The sequence below is a fragment of the Grampus griseus genome (genome assembly GCF_964374135.1).
Source record: "Grampus griseus genome assembly, chromosome: 1".
NCBI lineage: Eukaryota > Metazoa > Chordata > Mammalia > Artiodactyla > Delphinidae > Grampus > Grampus griseus.
Genome location: NC_139017.1, coordinates 151,601,836 through 151,620,022, shown reverse-complemented (window position 1 = coordinate 151,620,022; position 18,187 = coordinate 151,601,836). Strand labels below are relative to the sequence as shown.

The 18,187-nt window shown below is 44.0% G+C and overlaps 1 protein-coding gene across 4 annotated transcripts in view; it reads left to right on the top strand.

Annotated features, from left to right (window-relative positions):
• MACF1 (microtubule actin crosslinking factor 1) overlaps nt 1–18,187 on the top strand; it is a gene marked incomplete at its 5' end in the record, with an annotated part of 341,117 nt that overhangs the window by 301,462 nt on the left and 21,468 nt on the right. For 3 of the 4 annotated variants that reach the window (XM_082674679.1, XM_082674680.1, XM_082674681.1), the window contains 20 exons: nt 519–745; nt 1,848–1,970; nt 2,068–2,169; nt 2,995–3,096; nt 3,190–3,363; nt 3,456–3,611; nt 3,774–3,971; nt 4,519–4,647; nt 5,449–5,622; nt 8,054–8,209; nt 8,314–8,520; nt 8,659–8,778; nt 9,195–9,364; nt 10,386–10,545; nt 11,623–11,817; nt 12,147–12,275; nt 13,444–13,587; nt 14,053–14,241; nt 16,739–16,859; nt 17,416–17,579. In XM_082674679.1, the coding sequence (XP_082530805.1) occupies nt 519–745; nt 1,848–1,970; nt 2,068–2,169; nt 2,995–3,096; nt 3,190–3,363; nt 3,456–3,611; nt 3,774–3,971; nt 4,519–4,647; nt 5,449–5,622; nt 8,054–8,209; nt 8,314–8,520; nt 8,659–8,778; nt 9,195–9,364; nt 10,386–10,545; nt 11,623–11,817; nt 12,147–12,275; nt 13,444–13,587; nt 14,053–14,241; nt 16,739–16,859; nt 17,416–17,579 (3,140 nt within the window). Of the gene's footprint in view, nt 1–518; nt 746–1,847; nt 1,971–2,067; nt 2,170–2,994; nt 3,097–3,189; nt 3,364–3,455; nt 3,612–3,773; nt 3,972–4,518; nt 4,648–5,448; nt 5,623–8,053; nt 8,210–8,313; nt 8,521–8,658; nt 8,779–9,194; nt 9,365–10,385; nt 10,546–11,622; nt 11,818–12,146; nt 12,276–13,443; nt 13,588–14,052; nt 14,242–16,738; nt 16,860–17,415; nt 17,580–18,150; nt 18,163–18,187 lie in introns of all 4 variants that reach the window. The other variant, XM_082674678.1, reaches the window with a different exon arrangement.

Here is an 18,187-nt window from a genome sequence, read left to right as displayed (position 1 = left end):
AGGCAGTGCCCAAGTAATGAGTATTCCACGAAGTCATTTAGAATTCAGAACACATCTCCCCATTGAAATAAGGTTACAATTGGTAGTTAGATTCCCAGACCAGGAAACAAATGCTCCTTTACCCGCTAATACGAGGAAACTGCAGTACCAGTAGTGGGTAGAACATAACTACCTTTTATAACACTTTCCATGGGAAACATAGCAGGTTCAACACAGAAGACTGGAAACAGAGTTCTCATTTCAGCCCCTTTATAAGTATCTTAGCAGTACTTTTATAGTAGATGATAACTCATTTCCAGATAACCTCTGTGATCTCTTTATGTGGGAGACCAATGTAAGTGATAAATGAGAGCATAGAAATAATTAATAATAAAGCTAAGATAGAAAACTATCCTTCAGTTATACATTTTTAGAGACTTTTAAGGATAATTTCAGTGAAAATAGGATTAGATCTAATACCTGATGAGGCTGATTTTAAGTCCTTAGAAAAGGCCTGTTCACTCTTCTATACCCCTCAGAAATCCAGGACAAATTGGATCAAATGGTATTCTTCTGGGAGGACATCAAAGCTCGGGCTGAAGAGCGAGAAATTAAATTCCTTGATGTCCTTGAACTAGCGGAGAAGTTCTGGTATGACATGGCAGCTCTCCTCACCACCATCAAAGACACCCAGGACATCGTCCATGACTTGGAAAGCCCTGGCATTGACCCATCCATTATCAAACAACAGGTTGAAGCCGCCGAGGTAAGAAACAAAACCCCTTCTCTCATGTGTTTGTCCTGTGGGAAAGCACTGTATCCAACTATGTTGTGTTAACTGCTTAGCCAGGCTGAGTGCCTTAAAAGTTTTTTTTTGTTTGTTTTAAGCTTAATAGTATGTCTTTACACTAGAACAAAAACACCTGCTCATTATAGATTTTTCTTTTTTTAATGTACAAGTTTTACCACTTTGTATAGGTACATACAACCGCCACTGGTCGTGATATAGAGCAGATCCATCACACAGAAGTAATTCTGTCATCAGTTTTAAACTTAACAATTCATATTAGTAGCATGTGCTTTAAAAATCCAGCTTTGCTTTCGTTTCTGAATTTAGTCTTCTCTTTGGTGTACTTATTTCTCGAGTAAATTTATTTACTGTAGAAAAATAGAAAGTAGAAAAAATAAATTCTGGACTCATCATCCAGAAATAACAATTGTTACTTCCACATACCTTTTTCTAGCCTTTTTGGGGATCCTAGTTTTTATTAAATGCATTTCTCACCTCATTTTGTCCGTTTAGCCCAAGGCAAGACTGTCTTGCTATTCTATATTCTCCCTCTTAACACTCATATCTTTCTTTTACTTCAGCCATTTCCACCTCCCCACCCCTGTCATTGCCAGTCCATGAACCATGTTTTAGGATCTGGCACAGAACTGACTTTCTTTGAGATTATATAGCCTAGCATTCCTATTATGCTCATCTCCCAGCTCTTAGATATGTGACTTTTGTACTCTAGTATTTTATCCTAGTTAATTTTCTTCTCTGTAATAGACTTCTGGTTGTAGATTATGATCTCCTTGGACCTTTAGTAAATTATTGAAGCTCATTGCACCTTTCTCAGACTGTTTTATGTATTTATTGTTAATATATAAAAATATATTTGATGTATATATAAGAAAAATAACCAGACTCTGAAGCTTCACTGTTTAGATGAGTGAAATATTAAGAACGCTGGAAGACTTTAATGAAATTGTCCGTTCTGTTCAACATCTGCTGTCGATGGGGGTATAAATTACATTTGCAAAGTTTGGGAAGTTCTCTTCTGCTTTCTGTTTTGGCTTATGTTCTGTTCATTTACATGTAGACTATTAAGGAAGAGACAGATGGTCTGCATGAGGAATTGGAGTTTATTCGAATCCTTGGAGCAGATTTGATTTTTGCCTGTGGAGAAACTGAGAAGCCGGAAGTGAAGAAGAGCATTGATGAGGTGTGGAGAAGTGGACAAGGGGTTCAGACAAAACGTTACTGGACTCACACTAAGAGTGGGATTAATTGGAGAGTCTGATCCACTGTTTTTACCCTAGATGAATAATGCCTGGGAGAACTTAAACAAAACATGGAGAGAGAGACTGGAAAAGCTTGAGGATGCCATGCAAGCCGCTGTGCAGTATCAGGACACTCTTCAGGTGAGAGGCCACGAGGTGACCACCACGGAAACACAGGTTCCGTGGTCTCTCTTTTTTATTTTTTATTTTTTTTTCCTTTTTGCGGTTCGTGGGCCTCTCACTGCCGCGGCCTCTCCCGTCGCGGAGCACAGGCTCCGGACACGCAGGCTCAGCGGCCATGGCTCACGGGCCCAGCCGCTCCGCGGCACGCGGGATCCTCCCGAACTGGGGCCTGAACCCGCACCCCCTGCATCGGCAGGCGGACTCCCAACCACTGCGCCACCAGGGAAGCCCCCCGTGATTTCTGTCATATTCTGAGTCCAGCGTGAGTCGGTCACCTTCACAGGACTGCAACATTCTTGAACCAAAGACAGGCTATTTCTTTATTTCTAGCCAAAGTTTCCCACTTGTAGCAAGAAAAGTTCTGACATCCAAATTTCTAGTCTTCTTGCCATGTTTTTCATCATATTGTCTATGCTCACAGTGGCTGTAGAGTAAAGCTGGCCTTACTGTCAAAGTCATTGCTTGCTAGAGGTCCCAACCCAGGTTATCTCAAAGCACAGCACAGTACGGTAGCTTCAGCACATTGTGGGCTTGCTAGCTGGCCATAAGAAATAGTAGTTTATTTTGGACATTATTCCAGTCGTGTTGGCTTCATCCTTAAGTCCCCATATTACTGAAATAAAGATCATTATCCCTTATTTCTGCCCCCAACCTGAGAGCACAAACAACACAAAGTATTGATACTTTGATTTATCTCTGCTTGTATTAGCAGAGATCATGCTAATTGTCTCCCAAGTCCTTATGTTTTTGTTTTTTGACTGTTTATTTGTATGTTTATTTTAGGCTATGTTTGACTGGCTAGATAACACTGTGATTAAACTCTGCACAATGCCCCCTGTCGGCACTGACCTCAACACTGTTAAAGATCAGTTAAATGAAATGAAGGTTTGTACCTGGGAAGGGTTTTTGAAGAAGGGTTGCTTCTTTTTCGTTTTTAAAGACTTGGTTTGATGTTAACATTCACTACGTCTTTGACAGGAGTTCAAAGTGGAAGTTTACCAACAGCAAATTGAGATGGAGAAGCTCAATCACCAGGGTGAACTGATGTTAAAGAAAGCTACTGATGAAACGGACAGAGACATTATACGAGAACCAATGACGGAACTTAAACACCTCTGGGAGAACCTGGGTGAGAAAATTGCTCACAGACAGGTAAGGCAAATGGTAGAGTACATAAAGTGGACTACTATCTACTGTTTTCTAATTTCCTAACAAACGTTCCCTTTAAATCATTTTCTGAGTAGCATAAGCTAGAAGGTGCTCTCTTGGCCCTTGGCCAGTTCCAGCATGCCTTAGAGGAGCTAATGAGTTGGTTGACTCACACTGAAGAGTTGCTAGATGCTCAGAGACCAATAAGTGGAGACCCAAAAGTCATTGAAGTTGAGCTCGCAAAGCACCACGTAAGTATTTTCATTTTTCATCTCTAAGCCTATTGGTTTGAGACCAGATATTGCCATCAGAAGCTTTGTGATGTTTCTGTACCTTTTGATGTCGTGTGTACCTTAGAGAGCCAGGCTTAATGATACCTATAGAGGTAAATTATGTTGTTCAACATTTTTTAGGTTCTAAAAAATGATGTTCTGGCCCATCAAGCCACAGTGGAAACAGTCAACAAAGCTGGCAATGAGCTTCTTGAATCTAGCGCTGGAGATGATGCCAGCAGCTTAAGGAGCCGTTTAGAAACCATGAACCAGTGCTGGGAGTCAGTGTTACAAAAAACAGAGGAGAGGGAGCAGCAGCTTCAGTCGACGCTGCAGCAGGTACATGCACTATCCAGGTTAGGTGGGTGGGGCTGTGCACATGACAGTATTCAGAAGGAAGTCCATCTAAGTCGACAAAAGAAAAGCAGTTTGGGGTAGAACCCCCTCTGCCTTGAGGGTCAGTTCTGTGCTAGACTTGTCTGGAAAGAACAACCTTTAATTGGATCATTCTTTTTGGATTAGTTTGTGATCCAGTCCCTCTATCTACTATTCAAAGTTAGTAGATCTTTGCTGTAACGAACCTTGTTCACAGATTTAGTTATTTTTTGGATCAAGTCAGGTCCCTCCGTATCCATATTCAACAGTACCTTAGTCAGTCAATTCATCAGGTTATATCAGGCATCTCTGTTACAGTGAGGTCTGAAGGATTCTGCTCAATTCTGAAAATAAGTAAATACATTGGCCCCATAATCATCCAGCAACAGAACAACCCTGCGTGAGAGCAGCCTAAAATTCCTCCCTCAAAGATTCCTCATGTGGTCATTTAGAAAGCTTACTTCTGAAACTAGAATTGACTACTGACCTTGATAATGTCTTTTCTCAAAAGGCCCAGGGTTTCCATAGTGAAATTGAAGATTTCCTCTTGGAACTGACTAGAATGGAGACCCAACTTTCTGCATCGAAGCCCACAGGAGGACTTCCTGAAACGGCTAGGGAGCAGCTTGATACACATATGGTAACAGATTTCTTGAAATTGAGTATAAGCATCCCATTTTCAGTAGCTCCTTTCCGAATTCACAGAGATATATGTAGTTGGGAGTCTACAAAGTAGTGCATTTTTACTGACAATATAGTACTTGGGGATTGCTGCTTAGACAGGCTTCTAACACCCTGCGATAGGCAGCGACAGGAAAGAGTGAACCAGAACTGCCCTGGGGAGCTGGCAGATTTCAAGTTAATCAGATTGACTGGCACAAGAATATTGATGTGAAGGTGAGAGCATCAAGACAGATAGTGACACAGATATGGTTGTATTTAAGAAAAAGACTGCTGGGACTTCCCTGGCGGTCCAGTGGTTAAGACTTTGTGCTTCCACTACAGAGGCTGAGGGTTCGATCCCTGGTTGGGAAACTAAGATCCCGCATGCCGCATGGAGCAGCCAAAAAATTAAAGGAAAAACCTACTTGAGGGGGGATTTAGGGAAATCCAATAGAAGCTGACAGTATTTCCAGAAAGTGGCTGAGAACAAGAGGCAACATAATTTCTAGGCATATCCCTCAGGAAAAGGAGAAGTAAATTATTGGGGTCTATTTTTGTGATCTCTGATCCTTAAAAATTCTGTTGGTGACAAAATTATTTTTATATTAAGGAAGAATGGTGGGTTTCATTTCCTAATTGTTCAGCAGTTGAATTGAATCCAAAAGAAAGGATTTTAATCAAAATGAGACCTTCCTTGGCTTTTCCAAACTGTGCTTGTAAATCTGTGTGGGTGTCTTTCAGGGAATTTGCATTACTGATATCTTTCTTGCCCTTATAGGAACTCTATTCCCAGCTGAAAGCCAAGGAGGAGACTTACAATCAACTGCTTGACAAGGGCAGGCTCATGCTTCTCAGCCGTGATGATTCTGGATCTGGCTCGAAGACAGAACAGAGCGTAGCACTCTTGGAACAGAAGTGGCATGTGGTCAGCAGTAAGATGGAAGAAAGAAAGGTATCACCACAAAATTCAGTTTGATTACTGTTTGAGTAGTTTGCTTAATGATTACATGCAATTATCATCTAGTTTCTATGGAAGATTTTTCATTATATTGTAGCAAGCTAGCAGAACTGATATCCTCAGAACTGGCTTTGTGCTAAATCAAGCCATCTTTTCTGCCATTACATTTCTATTTTCCATCCATGTCAAATTGCATTGATGCTGATAGTTTCTGCCGATACTTGCTTTTATAATATTGCATTCCTTTTCTACATCTACCAGTTAAGGCATTACTGCCTGTTACTGCTCAGTGATGGACTTAAAAATAGGTTTTGTTGGACTTGGGAGGTTGGGAACAGCATGCAGGGAGTATCACTAATTATTCCTCACACGGAATTTGATGTCTAGTTACTAAAACTCAAGAGCAGTAAATTGTATGTCCTCCTCTTACTCTTCCTCAAAAATCAAATTCTCCTCAAACGAAAAGTGATCAGAGATCAAGGCATTTGCCCCCAAACTTGTTTTTTATGAGTACAGAGTTCTAGAATATCACTCTGCATAGAGTTTCTGTGCTGGGCAGCTGAAACGGTAAAATATGTGTCCAAATCCATTGGCCACATCCATTGAACAAGTAGTCGTTAAGCATGTATGTACCAGGCACTGTGCTAGGTGTACAGTGGAAAACAATAAAGGCGTGAACTCTGTCATCATGAACTTTAATGTGCAGAAGGAAGTAAACCACATCTTCACACATATAAATGAACATTTTGAGAGAAGCATTAATTTCCTAGGGTCCCTCTAGTGTGGGGTCTGGTAACTTCGTTACATGAAGAGTGGGCAGAGGACCTGAGTGTATGGCTGTGTTCTAATTCTTGGACAGGGTCTTGTCTGTAATTCCTGCTGAATGTAGAGCTAAGACTAATTAAAGAAACCAAGGTAGATTCTGGCTCAGAATCAAGTAGTTTCTAGAGGGTTTTGACACAGTGGAACAAGTTGCCTCAAGGAATATAGTTTTGACCCTTGAACAACATAGGTTTGAACTGCGCAAGTCCGCTTGTATGCAGGATTTTTTTTCTTCACTAAGTATATCTACAGTCCTACATGATCCCTAGTTGGTTGAATCTTTGCATGCAGAACCGTGGATGTGGAGGGCAGACTTTAAAGTTACACACGGATTTCCAGCTTCTCGGAGGATCGACACCCCTAAACCCATGTTGTTAAGGGGTCAACTTTAGTTGTTGAATTGATCGAGCAAAGGCTAGCTGTCAATGATAGTTATTTCTGATTTTGTAAGAACATTACATTCCAGGTTCGCTAAAATTATTTAAGCCCTGTTGAAGACTATATAGATAAAATGACGTGGAAAGATTTCCTGCCATCTGGGAACTTGCAATATATTTATTGCTAAGTATTTCTATGATAGATTTGAGGTAGATTTCCTTTGTTCACTGAACTTGTTTAGACTGGGTCTATGCATTTTTATAACATTCATCACAGTGTTTTTTAGGTTACAGAAGTAACCTGAAAACACCAAGAGGAAAGTAGAAAGAATACACAACCCATTTAACAGCAATGAACATTTTCAGTGTACTTCTGGGGTTTCTTTCAGTGAATATTTTGCATATATTCATTTTTAACAACCTGCCATTATTCTACTTTGCCTGCCTAGTAGACGGGCCAGGGTCAGAGGCCATCACCCAGATGTTCGGGGTAGAGGTCTCTGAGGATGGAGCTTGTAGACTGTGGAACTGGGATGTACTCGTGGAGAGTAGCGCACACCCTGAATGAGCCACTCTTTTGTCATTCTGATTTAGATCGTAATGACTAAACATTTACATCTATGTAAATTGTCACATTTTTGTTTGAAATGTTCTGGCTTTTATTACTTTTGTTGCTGTAGCATAAGCATAAGTTTCAGACTGAGACTTTTTCAAGTGCCATATTTCCTGAAAACATACTGAGATAGAGAGAGCCCTGCGGTGACCGTCACCGTCACAGTCAGGTGCTTCTCATTTAGTTGTGTTATGCCACAAAAAGGACATTAAAGGAAGCTGAGACTTTGCCCAAAGTAGGTTGCAGATCCTGCAGCTGTCACCACTAAAGGGTCTGTTCACTTAACATTTATTGAATGGCTTGAATGCCTTTATTCCTGTTCTTTAATGTCTCAGGAAGTGGGGAATGGCAGAGAAAGCAACTTAGCTGCAAACTGTGCCCTTTCCTTTTCCAAGCACAGTTGTTTCAGTTTCAAACACTAGCACTAAAATGTCCCCTTCTTTGCAAACAGGGCATGTTTGGAGGTTGATTAAATGAGGCTTCCTTCTTAGAAGTCATTTCATTTGGTGTACAATTTACGCCTTTGTCCTTAAAACTATAATTCTTGAATTTGGCACTTTTCTCTGTGTGTGTGTGTGTGTGTGTGTGTGTGTGTGTGTGTGTTAAAATTTAGTCAAAGCTGGAAGAGGCCCTCAACCTGGCAACAGAATTCCAGAATTCCCTGCAAGAATTTATCAACTGGCTCACTCTAGCAGAGCAGAGTTTAAACATCGCTTCTCCTCCCAGCCTGATTCTAAACACCGTCCTTTCCCAGATAGAGGAGCACAAGGTAACAATGGCATTACGATGCTGCCTTCCCTTTGAAAGCGCCAATTGAAAGTGATGCTCATTGATCTTATCTCCAGTTTAAAAAGAGCAATATTTTCCCCTCAGGTGTTTGCTAATGAAGTAAATGCTCATCGAGACCAGATCATTGAGCTGGATCAAACCGGGAATCAGTTAAAATTCCTTAGCCAGAAACAGGACGTTGTTCTGATCAAAAATTTGCTGGTTAGCGTCCAGTCTCGATGGGAGAAGGTTGTCCAGCGATCTATTGAAAGAGGACGATTGCTGGATGATGCCAGAAAGCGGGCAAAACAAGTAAGTTATAAAAGAAAGATACTAATTTACTGAACAACCTTGGGCTGCATGTTTTGAGTCTCCGCATTGGTTCACATAAAAGTGCTGTGTAGTGTGCATATTCATTCCTGTTATAACGTATTTCTTACATAATTTTAGTTCCATGAAGCTTGGAAAAAACTGATTGACTGGCTAGAAGATGCAGAGAGTCACCTGGACTCAGAACTGGAGATATCCAACGACCCAGACAAAATTAAACTTCAGCTCTCAAAGCATAAGGTACAGCAGTTCATTGCTCTTAGGTCCTAAGCTTGGTGTTCACTGATGATTGTAGCTTGATAAAAACACAGAACTAGTCAAAAGAAAACTAATCGGTTAATGTTAAATGGCCAAGATCATAGAGCCATGTTGTATCTGGACAGTGTCTAACCATGACAATTCCTCATTTAAATAAGAGTTCAAACAAAGTGACTGTGGGAGTAACCAGCTGAAACTGTGGGCTTTTAGAAATAGTCATGCACTGCTGTATGTGGCACAGACAAAACCTTATAAATTTCTTCAGGATAAGCTGTTGTTAATTTTAGTTCAAGTAGTAGTGACATTCATACTATTTCTGGTTACCCACCTGAAAACTCGATGTCATCTGACTTTTATCGTGGTTTTTTTTTTTTTTTTGTAAATCTTTTTGAGAACAGGAGTTCCAGAAAACTCTTGGTGGCAAACAGCCTGTGTATGATACCACAATTAGAACAGGCAGAGCACTGAAAGAAAAGACTTTGCTTCCTGATGACACTCAGAAACTTGACAACTTACTGGGAGAAGTCAGAGACAAATGGGATACTGTTTGTGGCAAGTCTGTGGAGAGGTGAGTGTGAAATGTCCCTTTTCGTGGATCTGTGTGTTATCCCCAAAGTAACCAGGAGACAGTGACAGGATTCTAGAAAGTGGTAATAAAGCTAATGTATCAGTAACAGTAGCATCTTGCTATCTCCAGTTAATTCAGTGAGAGTTATGAAATAATTTGAATCAGATATATTAAAATTATCATATTTTAAACTTGAACCTTTACTGTATTACAAAGAGAGAAGCCTATAAAATCAGGCCAACAGTAAAAGAAGATCTGTAACTCTAAATACATGTAAATCACAAGTTTGTAATGCCAGTAGCTGTCTCACTGAGTGTCTCTGTGTCAGACACTGTACAAAGCCTCCAATGTAGTATCTCATTTAACCATCTTGAGGCTCATTAATCCTCACAACAACCACTGAGGTGTGGGTACTGTTCTTCCCATTTTACAGATGAGGAAATGGTCACAAAGAGGTTTCTTAACTCCCCCATGCTCACTCAGCTACTAAGCAGCAGAGCTGAGATTTGGTTCTAAAAGTTGTACTTTTATCCACTTGTACCAGCTATGCTATGTAAGCATTATGATAACCTCTGTATTATTTGTACTCCCAATTTTTCAGATGAAGTGACTGAGGTTCAAAGAGACAGCCAGAGTCTCACAACTGGTGGAGAGTTAGGAGTTGAACTCCTGGCTCCAAATCATTAATAGAACCACCACCCTCTACTGGAGTGGTGTAATGTAAATAAAAAGACCTTGGGTTGTAGGGTGTGCATAGCATACCGTGTGCATAGCAGTTGGACTCTAAAATGCCAGAAGGGCATCTACACCGGTCTCCTGCACTATGCTTAATCCATTTTAGAGAGTGGTTTAATTTAAAATGTCTAAACATCTCTTAGTCACTTTTTACAGTATTTCTAACTGTTCTAACACAGCAGTCCCTCTCTAGATAAAGTTCAAGCAGTATTCCTGTTCAGTGGTCAGAATTGTGAGCCATTCATAAAAGAACCACTAACCAGTGAAGTTTGTGTGCTTTTCTCAGGCAGCACAAGTTGGAGGAGGCCCTGCTGTTTTCGGGCCAGTTCATGGACGCTCTGCAGGCCTTGGTGGACTGGTTGTACAAGGTAGAGCCGCAGCTGGCTGAGGACCAGCCTGTGCACGGGGACCTGGACCTCGTCATGAACCTCATGGATGCCCACAAGGTGAGGGGCGAGATCTGGGCTGCGTGGAGGGCAAAGCCGTTGGGTCCTGCACCTGTGTGTGCCTTCAGCTCATGGTACCCTTGTACGGCTCCCCTAGAAAGAAGGTCTGAAAGAGCCTGTGTCTCTGCTTGTCAGAGAGGCAGCTCCCTGCTCTGTGTGTTTAAACAAACTGTTACAGGGATTCTGCATCAGCCACAAGGAATTTACCAAAGTCGGTTTGATTCAGATTTGCCAGTGTGTAAACTTCACATTGAGGGCCCCCCCTCAGTTTCCTGTTTATGTATCTCTCAGTTGAGTCAAAATGGATTTAAATTCAGGAGACCCTCAAGATATCCATTTCCACTGATTCTTAACGTGAAAATGAGTGTTTTTTAAACTACTTCTGAACCCGACAGGCCAGCTCCGTGCACACCAGCATTTAGTGTAACCTACACCTGTACGTTGAACCTACATACTGTCCTGCTTCAGCACGAAGCGTTGAGCTTTACCTTGAAGTTACACCAGATTCTTATGTGCGTGGCAGGTGGGCTCTTACCAAGGGGGAAGGGGGGAGGGAGAGATAAATTGGGAGATTGGAATTGACATGTACACACCACTATATATAAAATAGATATCTAATAAGAACCTACAGTATAGCACAGGGAACTCTACTCAATACTCTGTAGTGACCTATATGGGGAAAAGAATCTAAAAAAGAGTGGATGTAGGTATATGTATAACTGATTCACTTTGCTGTACAGCAGGAAGTAACACAACATTGTAAATCAACTATAAAAATTAATTTAAAAAAAAAAAACTCCCACAATTCTGGAGATGCTAGTACAGCATAATTCCTGTTTCACAGATGAGACTGGGACTCCAGTTAAGCAGCTTACCCAAAGTCACGCCTCTCACATTCAGAGCCACAGCCTGTGGTGGTTCTTTCTTACTTGTGATCCCACCTCCGTCTGTGCATAAAAGACACACAATTGGAACCTACCAAGGAGAATTGAAGGAAATGACTACTTTCTCTGTGGTTTTACTTCTTGAATTCAAAACATTTGTAAGACAAACCAATTCTCCTGTTTTCTTTTCCAGGTTTTCCAGAAGGAACTGGGAAAGCGAACGGGAACCGTTCAGGTCCTAAAGCGATCAGGCCGGGAGCTGATTGAGAACAGTCGAGATGACACCACTTGGGTGAAAGGGCAGCTCCAGGAACTGAGCACTCGCTGGGACACCGTGTGTAAACTCTCTGTCTGCAAACAGAGCCGGCTTGAGCAGGCCTTGAAGCAGGTCAGACAGCGCCTGGGGTTGGGCCTGAGCAGAGTCAGTCTAGCCTCTTTATCAGGATTGGTTTCAGCCAGTCTTGTAAGGAACACAAAGTCAAAAATTGATATTCTAAATGTTCAACAAGATTTTAGCCCGCATCCATATAAGAGAAATAATGAATTTAGTTGGTTTTTCAAGTTGCACAGATGAAAGATGACCTTTGTGGGGCTTTGATAGAGGCTTCAAGTGCCTGTGGTACTCCATTGAGTTCAGGCCAGACCGTTCCCTGGCATACCATGTCCAGGACCTTGGCTGCAGAGAGAGGTTCAGTCTCTTGTGCTTGGTTATTTCAGGCAGAAGAGTTTCGGGACACAATTCACATGCTGTTGGAGTGGCTTTCTGAAGCCGAGCAGACGCTGCGTTTCCGGGGGGCACTTCCTGATGACACAGAGGCCCTGCGGTCTCTCATCGACACTCATAAGGTAATCCATCCCCCGGGTGCAGGGACCCATGCCACCCACATGGGGAGGGTGGCCACGCCAGCAACGGAAAGCAGCTTTTGCTTAGAAACGTTAGACCTCACGTGAAAAGGAGCAAAGCCAGAATGGTCCCAGCTTACTCATTATCAGGAATGAGAGGAAAACGATTGGTGGGTTTTGTGACCCCTTAAAGACCACTCATCCACTCATTCTTACAAAAGTAGCGCATGCTGGTTGTAAACAAGTCAGACAGCTGGTGTTAATATAGAGGAAAACACGGGCTGCTCTACCTTTATGCCCCACCTGCACACGCCTTGTGTGACTTTCCTTACGTTACCAGCTCCAGGCCCTGATCTGTGCCCCTAGAACTGCTCACCAAGCTGCAGAATATAATACAGTGTCTGGGGCTTCAGTGTGACTGTGCTAACAAGGTGGGAAATGTTTCCTTTTTTAATTTTGGTGTTTCCCACCGAGAGATTTTAATCATGGTTTTGTCATTGCATTGTGTTGTAGGTATTTTTAAAATGTTGTAGTGTTGGCAACAAAGCAGATTATTTGCCTTTGAAATTTGTAATGTAATGTGCATATATGAAGTTTGGGAAGAGGGGCTTGAGGCACTGGGGTGATTCTGATGGGAAGACAGGGCTGGGAGCTGGTGGAACTCCCAGATGTGTGTCTTCAGGAGCTTCCTCTCTGGTTGTTAGGAAGGACACTTGGTCTCTGAGTCCAGGAGAAAAGCTATCGTCATTCGATTGCCTTCTGTTCTAGTAGTATTCATAATCTTTTTCCTATCTCATCTTGAACAACAACAACAAAAATGTATTGTTTTGTAGCTGTCACTATATGTGTCCAAGACAACACCATTTACACATATGGAAATGAATCCAAGCAGGAATTTATAAAAAGAGAGAGAGATCAGGAAAAGGGTCATGCCTGTGTCTCTCTAGTCCTTATCATCTGTGCAGAGAAAGTCATCTTTGTGAAATCCCTCGCTTCCCCCCACCTCTGAGAACTGGAAAGAAAATGACAGAGATGCCTAAATGCAGGCTTTTAGAGCTCTGTGTCAACAAAGAGTCGAAAAACACACTAAAGTTGTTTACCCCTCTCAGTGTAAACTAACAGCGCTGCTAGACTAGGTTTAAGGTTTTGATTTCAAATCTTGTTTGTTTAGGAATTCATGAAGAAAGTGGAAGAAAAGCGCGTGGATGTTAACACAGCAGTGGCCATGGGAGAAGTCATCCTGGTGGTCTGCCATCCTGATTGCATCACCACCATCAAACACTGGATCACCATCATCCGGGCTCGCTTTGAGGAGGTGAGTTCCTAGTTTTAGAGGAAGACCGCACGTGCCCCGTAAAATGGGTGAACAGCAGTAAAATACTCCAGAGCTTCCCCACCCCCACGTAAGGAATCTTTCACTCACTGTGAATATCTCAACAAGAATCAAGTTATTCACATTTTAGTAGTGACTGTTTTCTTGATAATGTGCAGAAACCTGGAAGGGTGGTGCTGGGGTTGTGATGTGTTCCTTGATGACGCCCGGTGGACACGTGGTGTGTTCTTCCCTCCTTCCTGAGAATTCTGTGTCTAATACCACATGCCACATTTGGTTTCAGGGGAGCTGATTTCTTACTCCAGCTCTGTCTCCAGAATAAGAGTGAAGCCTCTTGACTGCTTGGGTGGTCTTTCCCCTAAAAGTCATTGTTAGGCTCACACAAAAAAGGGCTTTGAAAACGAGGGATGTGCTTGGCTGACAGCCGACGGGTTCCCTCCCCCGCAGGTCCTGACGTGGGCCAAGCAGCACCAGCAGCGCCTCGAAGCCGCCCTGTCAGAACTGGTGGCCAACGCCGAGCTCTTGGAAGAACTTCTGGCGTGGATCCAGTGGGCCGAGACCACCCTCATTCAACGGGATCAGGAGCCAATCCCTCAGAACATCGACCGAGTTAAAGCCCTTATCGCTGAGCATCAGGTATCCTCACCACATCGTGTGGTCGCGTGTTTCCTGCATGGCTCATGGAGCCCGTTTCCTTGGCCCTGTGCATCCGTGTTTTAATTGCTGCTGAACATACTCCCGCAGACTTAGCAGCTTAAAACACGCTTACTGTCTCAGAGTTTCCGTGGGGCGGGACTTCGGGCCTGAAGTAGCTGGTTCCCCGTCTAGGGGACCAGGGGACGTCTTACCAGGCTGAAATCAAGGTGTCGGCCAGCACTGCAGTTCCCACCCAGGCTCTTTCAGGTTGTTGGTGTCGTTCATTTCACTGCAGTGTAGGATGGAGGTCTCCCTTTTCTCGCTGGCTGTCAGCTCCTGGAGGCCACCCTCAGGTCTTAGGCACACAGCAGTCTCACAGTATGGCAGCATCTGTCTTCAAAGCCAGCAGGAGACCCTCCATCCTGCTCTGACAGATCTTATATAATAAAACGTAATCCAGGGCTTCCCTGGTGGCACAGTGGTTGAGAATCCGCCTGCTGACGTGGGGGACACGGGTTTGAGCCCTGGTCCGGGAAGATCCCACATGCTACAGAGCAACTAGGCCTGTGCGCCACAGCTGCTGAGCCTGCGCTCTGGAGTCCGCAAACCACAGCTACTGAAGCTCGTGCGCCTAGAGCCCGTGCTCCGCAACAAGAGAGGCCACCGCAGTGAGAAGCCCACGCACCACAACAAAGAGTAGCCCCCGCTCGCTGCAACTAGAGAAAGCCTGCGCACAGCAACAAAGAGCCTACTCAGCCAGAAATTAATTAATTTTTTTTTTAAAAAAAAAACCATAATCCAGGAGTGGCTGCCCATGCTTTCCACAGGTGTTGCCCACACTTGGGGGGAGAGTACACAGGACATGTATGTCAGGAGTCTTGGGGCCTGGCTTAGAAATCTGCCTGCCGCATCCTGTTTCTATTGACTTGCCTCTGTGCCAAGGTCCCATTACTTGGGACCTATCCCATTACAACTGGATTCAGAAAGACGTCTTGCATGTACTCAGAGATGGGCCAGACAACACATCAAACTAAACTGAACAGAGGAAAGCTCAGTTAGGAGACAAATTTGGTTTTTAACCATGATAATTTACACCAAATGCAAGCATGGATCTTGCCTAGTTATACTGTGGACATAAGGTCTTTTTAGCATATGTAATTAGCCTGGCCAGTGAGGACTCCCTGTACTTCCCATCAAGTTTACCTACGTTGACCCCTTCTCTCCTGAGTGAGATTATCTTCTTCCATCAGGGCCAGTCCCTCTCCCTTCTGTTATCACCTCTCATTCCTTGTGCCTTTAAGCTCCCCCCTCTTGTGTCCCCCCATCTCTCTGACAACTCTTTATCAGTCTTCTTAGCTGGTTCCTCTTCCTCTATCCACTGGTTAACGTTGTTCCCCAAAGTTCCATTCTTGACCCTCTTCTCATACCTGAGGTTGTATCTGGCCTGACACCTTCATCCAGCACCTGTACACCCAGGGCTTCCACATCTCCTGGCTTGTCTGCAGCATGCAGGAAGCTAGAGGCAGCTCTAAAACTCCATTTCATCCCTGCTTCCTGGCCCTGACCCCACCCCTCCCTTGCACACCTGCCTCCTCTCTCCTCATCCACCCAGTCACCCAACACAGGAGTGACTCCTTTTTCTTTACCCCCTACATTCAGCCAGTTATCAGGTCTTACCTGTCCTACTTTCAAAATACTTCTTGGCTCCTTCTCTCCTGCCCCGGCTCAGGCCCTCACTGTGTTTTGCCTCAATTACTGCAATGGCTTCCCAACTTGCCTGCCTCCCCCCTTTCCATCCTCCCTCCTACACTGAGGCCAGAATGGTAGCTCTAAAACAGAGATCTGATTGTGTCTCTTCTCTAGATCGGAATCCTTCAGTTGTCCACCCACCCGTAAACACCCCCCCCGCGCGCCCCCCCCCCACACACAGATTGCTCTCAGAATAAAACCCCAGTCCCTTAGCCTGACACAAGGCCTTTCTGGACCCTTCTCCTGCCTGCCTCTCCAGCTGTCCCTCTTGCCTCTCCTCTGATTGTATCCTCAGCCAGTGATCAGCAGGGCTCTGGCTCGCTCCACTGTCAGGCTTCCGTGGGACTGCCCTGCCCCCAGCCTTTGGCTCATTCTTCATCCTGCAGCACACAGCTCAGGCACCAGCCTCCGGGCAGCCTTCCTCCCCACATTGGGCTGTGGGTGCCTGTCCTAGTCCTTCTTTCGGAGCCCTGGGTGCCACTCATTGCTCTGACTGCCTGGTTTCCTCACTCAGCTGTGAGCTCCTGGAAGTCAGAGCCATGTCTTATTCCTTCACGTCTCCAGAACCTGATGAAGTGCCTCACTCAAGGCCACAATCATGTTTCTTGAAAGGAGTGCAGCCGTGTACGAAGGCATTTGCAGTTGCTCCATCTGTCACAGGCTTGGCCCTTGTTAGTAAGAAGTTGCCTAATCCCATCTTAGTCCAAGAAAACTCTCAACCCTTTTCCTTGTTGTTTGTGTTTAACAGACATTTATGGAGGAGATGACTCGCAAACAGCCTGACGTGGACCGGGTCACCAAGACGTACAAAAGGAAGATCATAGAGCCAGCCCATGCGCCTTTCATGGAGAAGTCCCGCGGTGGCAGCAGTACGTGGCCGCCTGTTGTGCAGGATGCTTCCTTCCTGCTCACTGATGAGTGCTTCCCAAGTGCCCAGCAGAAATTTCTTTTCCATTTTCAAAAACCATATTGGATTTGAACAAAAATCTTTTCTGAAACTCACTTTTCTTACACTGACAAACAATAACTAGACTCCAGTTTTTTGAATTGGTAGAAATTTGGAGTTGGTGAAGCAGATTCTTTTGCAGTGACCTTTCCATGTTTTGGTCATCAGCGCTGACTGTTGCGCTAATTTCATCATAAAATAAATCTGCTCCTGTAGAACCACTGACATTTCCTCAGTTTGCTAAGGTAGGACAGAATTGATCGAAGGTATGAGACAGGTACCTGTTGACTGGGGAAAAGCATCAATAGTTTTTAGGTCAGTGTGCTTCCATGTCTAGGTGTAGCCAGGTCCCGACTTCCTTTTCTCAGTTACTGACCGGACGTCATCATGAAGATCTTCTAGGTCCATACAGACGGCAGCTTCTCTCTGTGAACTGACTAAACCAGCTTTTCTAATCTCATGATGATTTTTCCTTTCAGGAAAGTCTTTGAGTCAGCCCACACCTCCTCCCATGCCAATCCTTTCACAATCTGAAGCAAAAAACCCACGGATCAACCAGCTCTCTGCCCGCTGGCAGCAGGTGTGGCTTTTGGCACTGGAGCGGCAGCGGAAGCTGAACGACGCCTTGGACAGGCTGGAGGAGGTGAGGCCCCGCCAAGCAGCCTTCCCTGGAGGGAGGTGACTTTTATCAAAACACAGCCCTTCTGAGGCCCTCTGAACATCACCTGTGTGCCTTGACCCACTTATGCAGAAGGAGGAACCGAGCAGTGTAGGCCAGGACTCTGTCCTCCAGGCCCCCTGGGAGAACAGACACATGTGAGGAAACCAACAACAGATAGGCCGTAGCACTGGTGGTGGAAAGCAGGCAGCCAGCCAGTCCAGGAGGGTCCAGCCTGTGACGCGACCCTCCTCGGCACCTGGCCTTGGTTGAGGATCAGGGGCATAACTTTGCAAGGTTACCGCCAAGTGTGGAGCTTCTCACAAAAATGACCATAACTGAGCCTTTTGTGTAGATATAAGCTACCCATTTCTAAAACGAGTAATTTTTTTATCGGCCTGTCATTCTATCAGTATTTTTCTTCAGTAGATTATGAAAAGCTAATCTATTTTGAAGTATCATTAACCAATCTAAAAAATATAGTACTTCACTTCCTAGTTTCTAAAACAAATTTCTAATATCTTTTATATTTTTTTATTTGTGCATATCAAAGCAGCTATGCCCAGAAGTGAGTGTTCTGTGTTTTTTGTTGT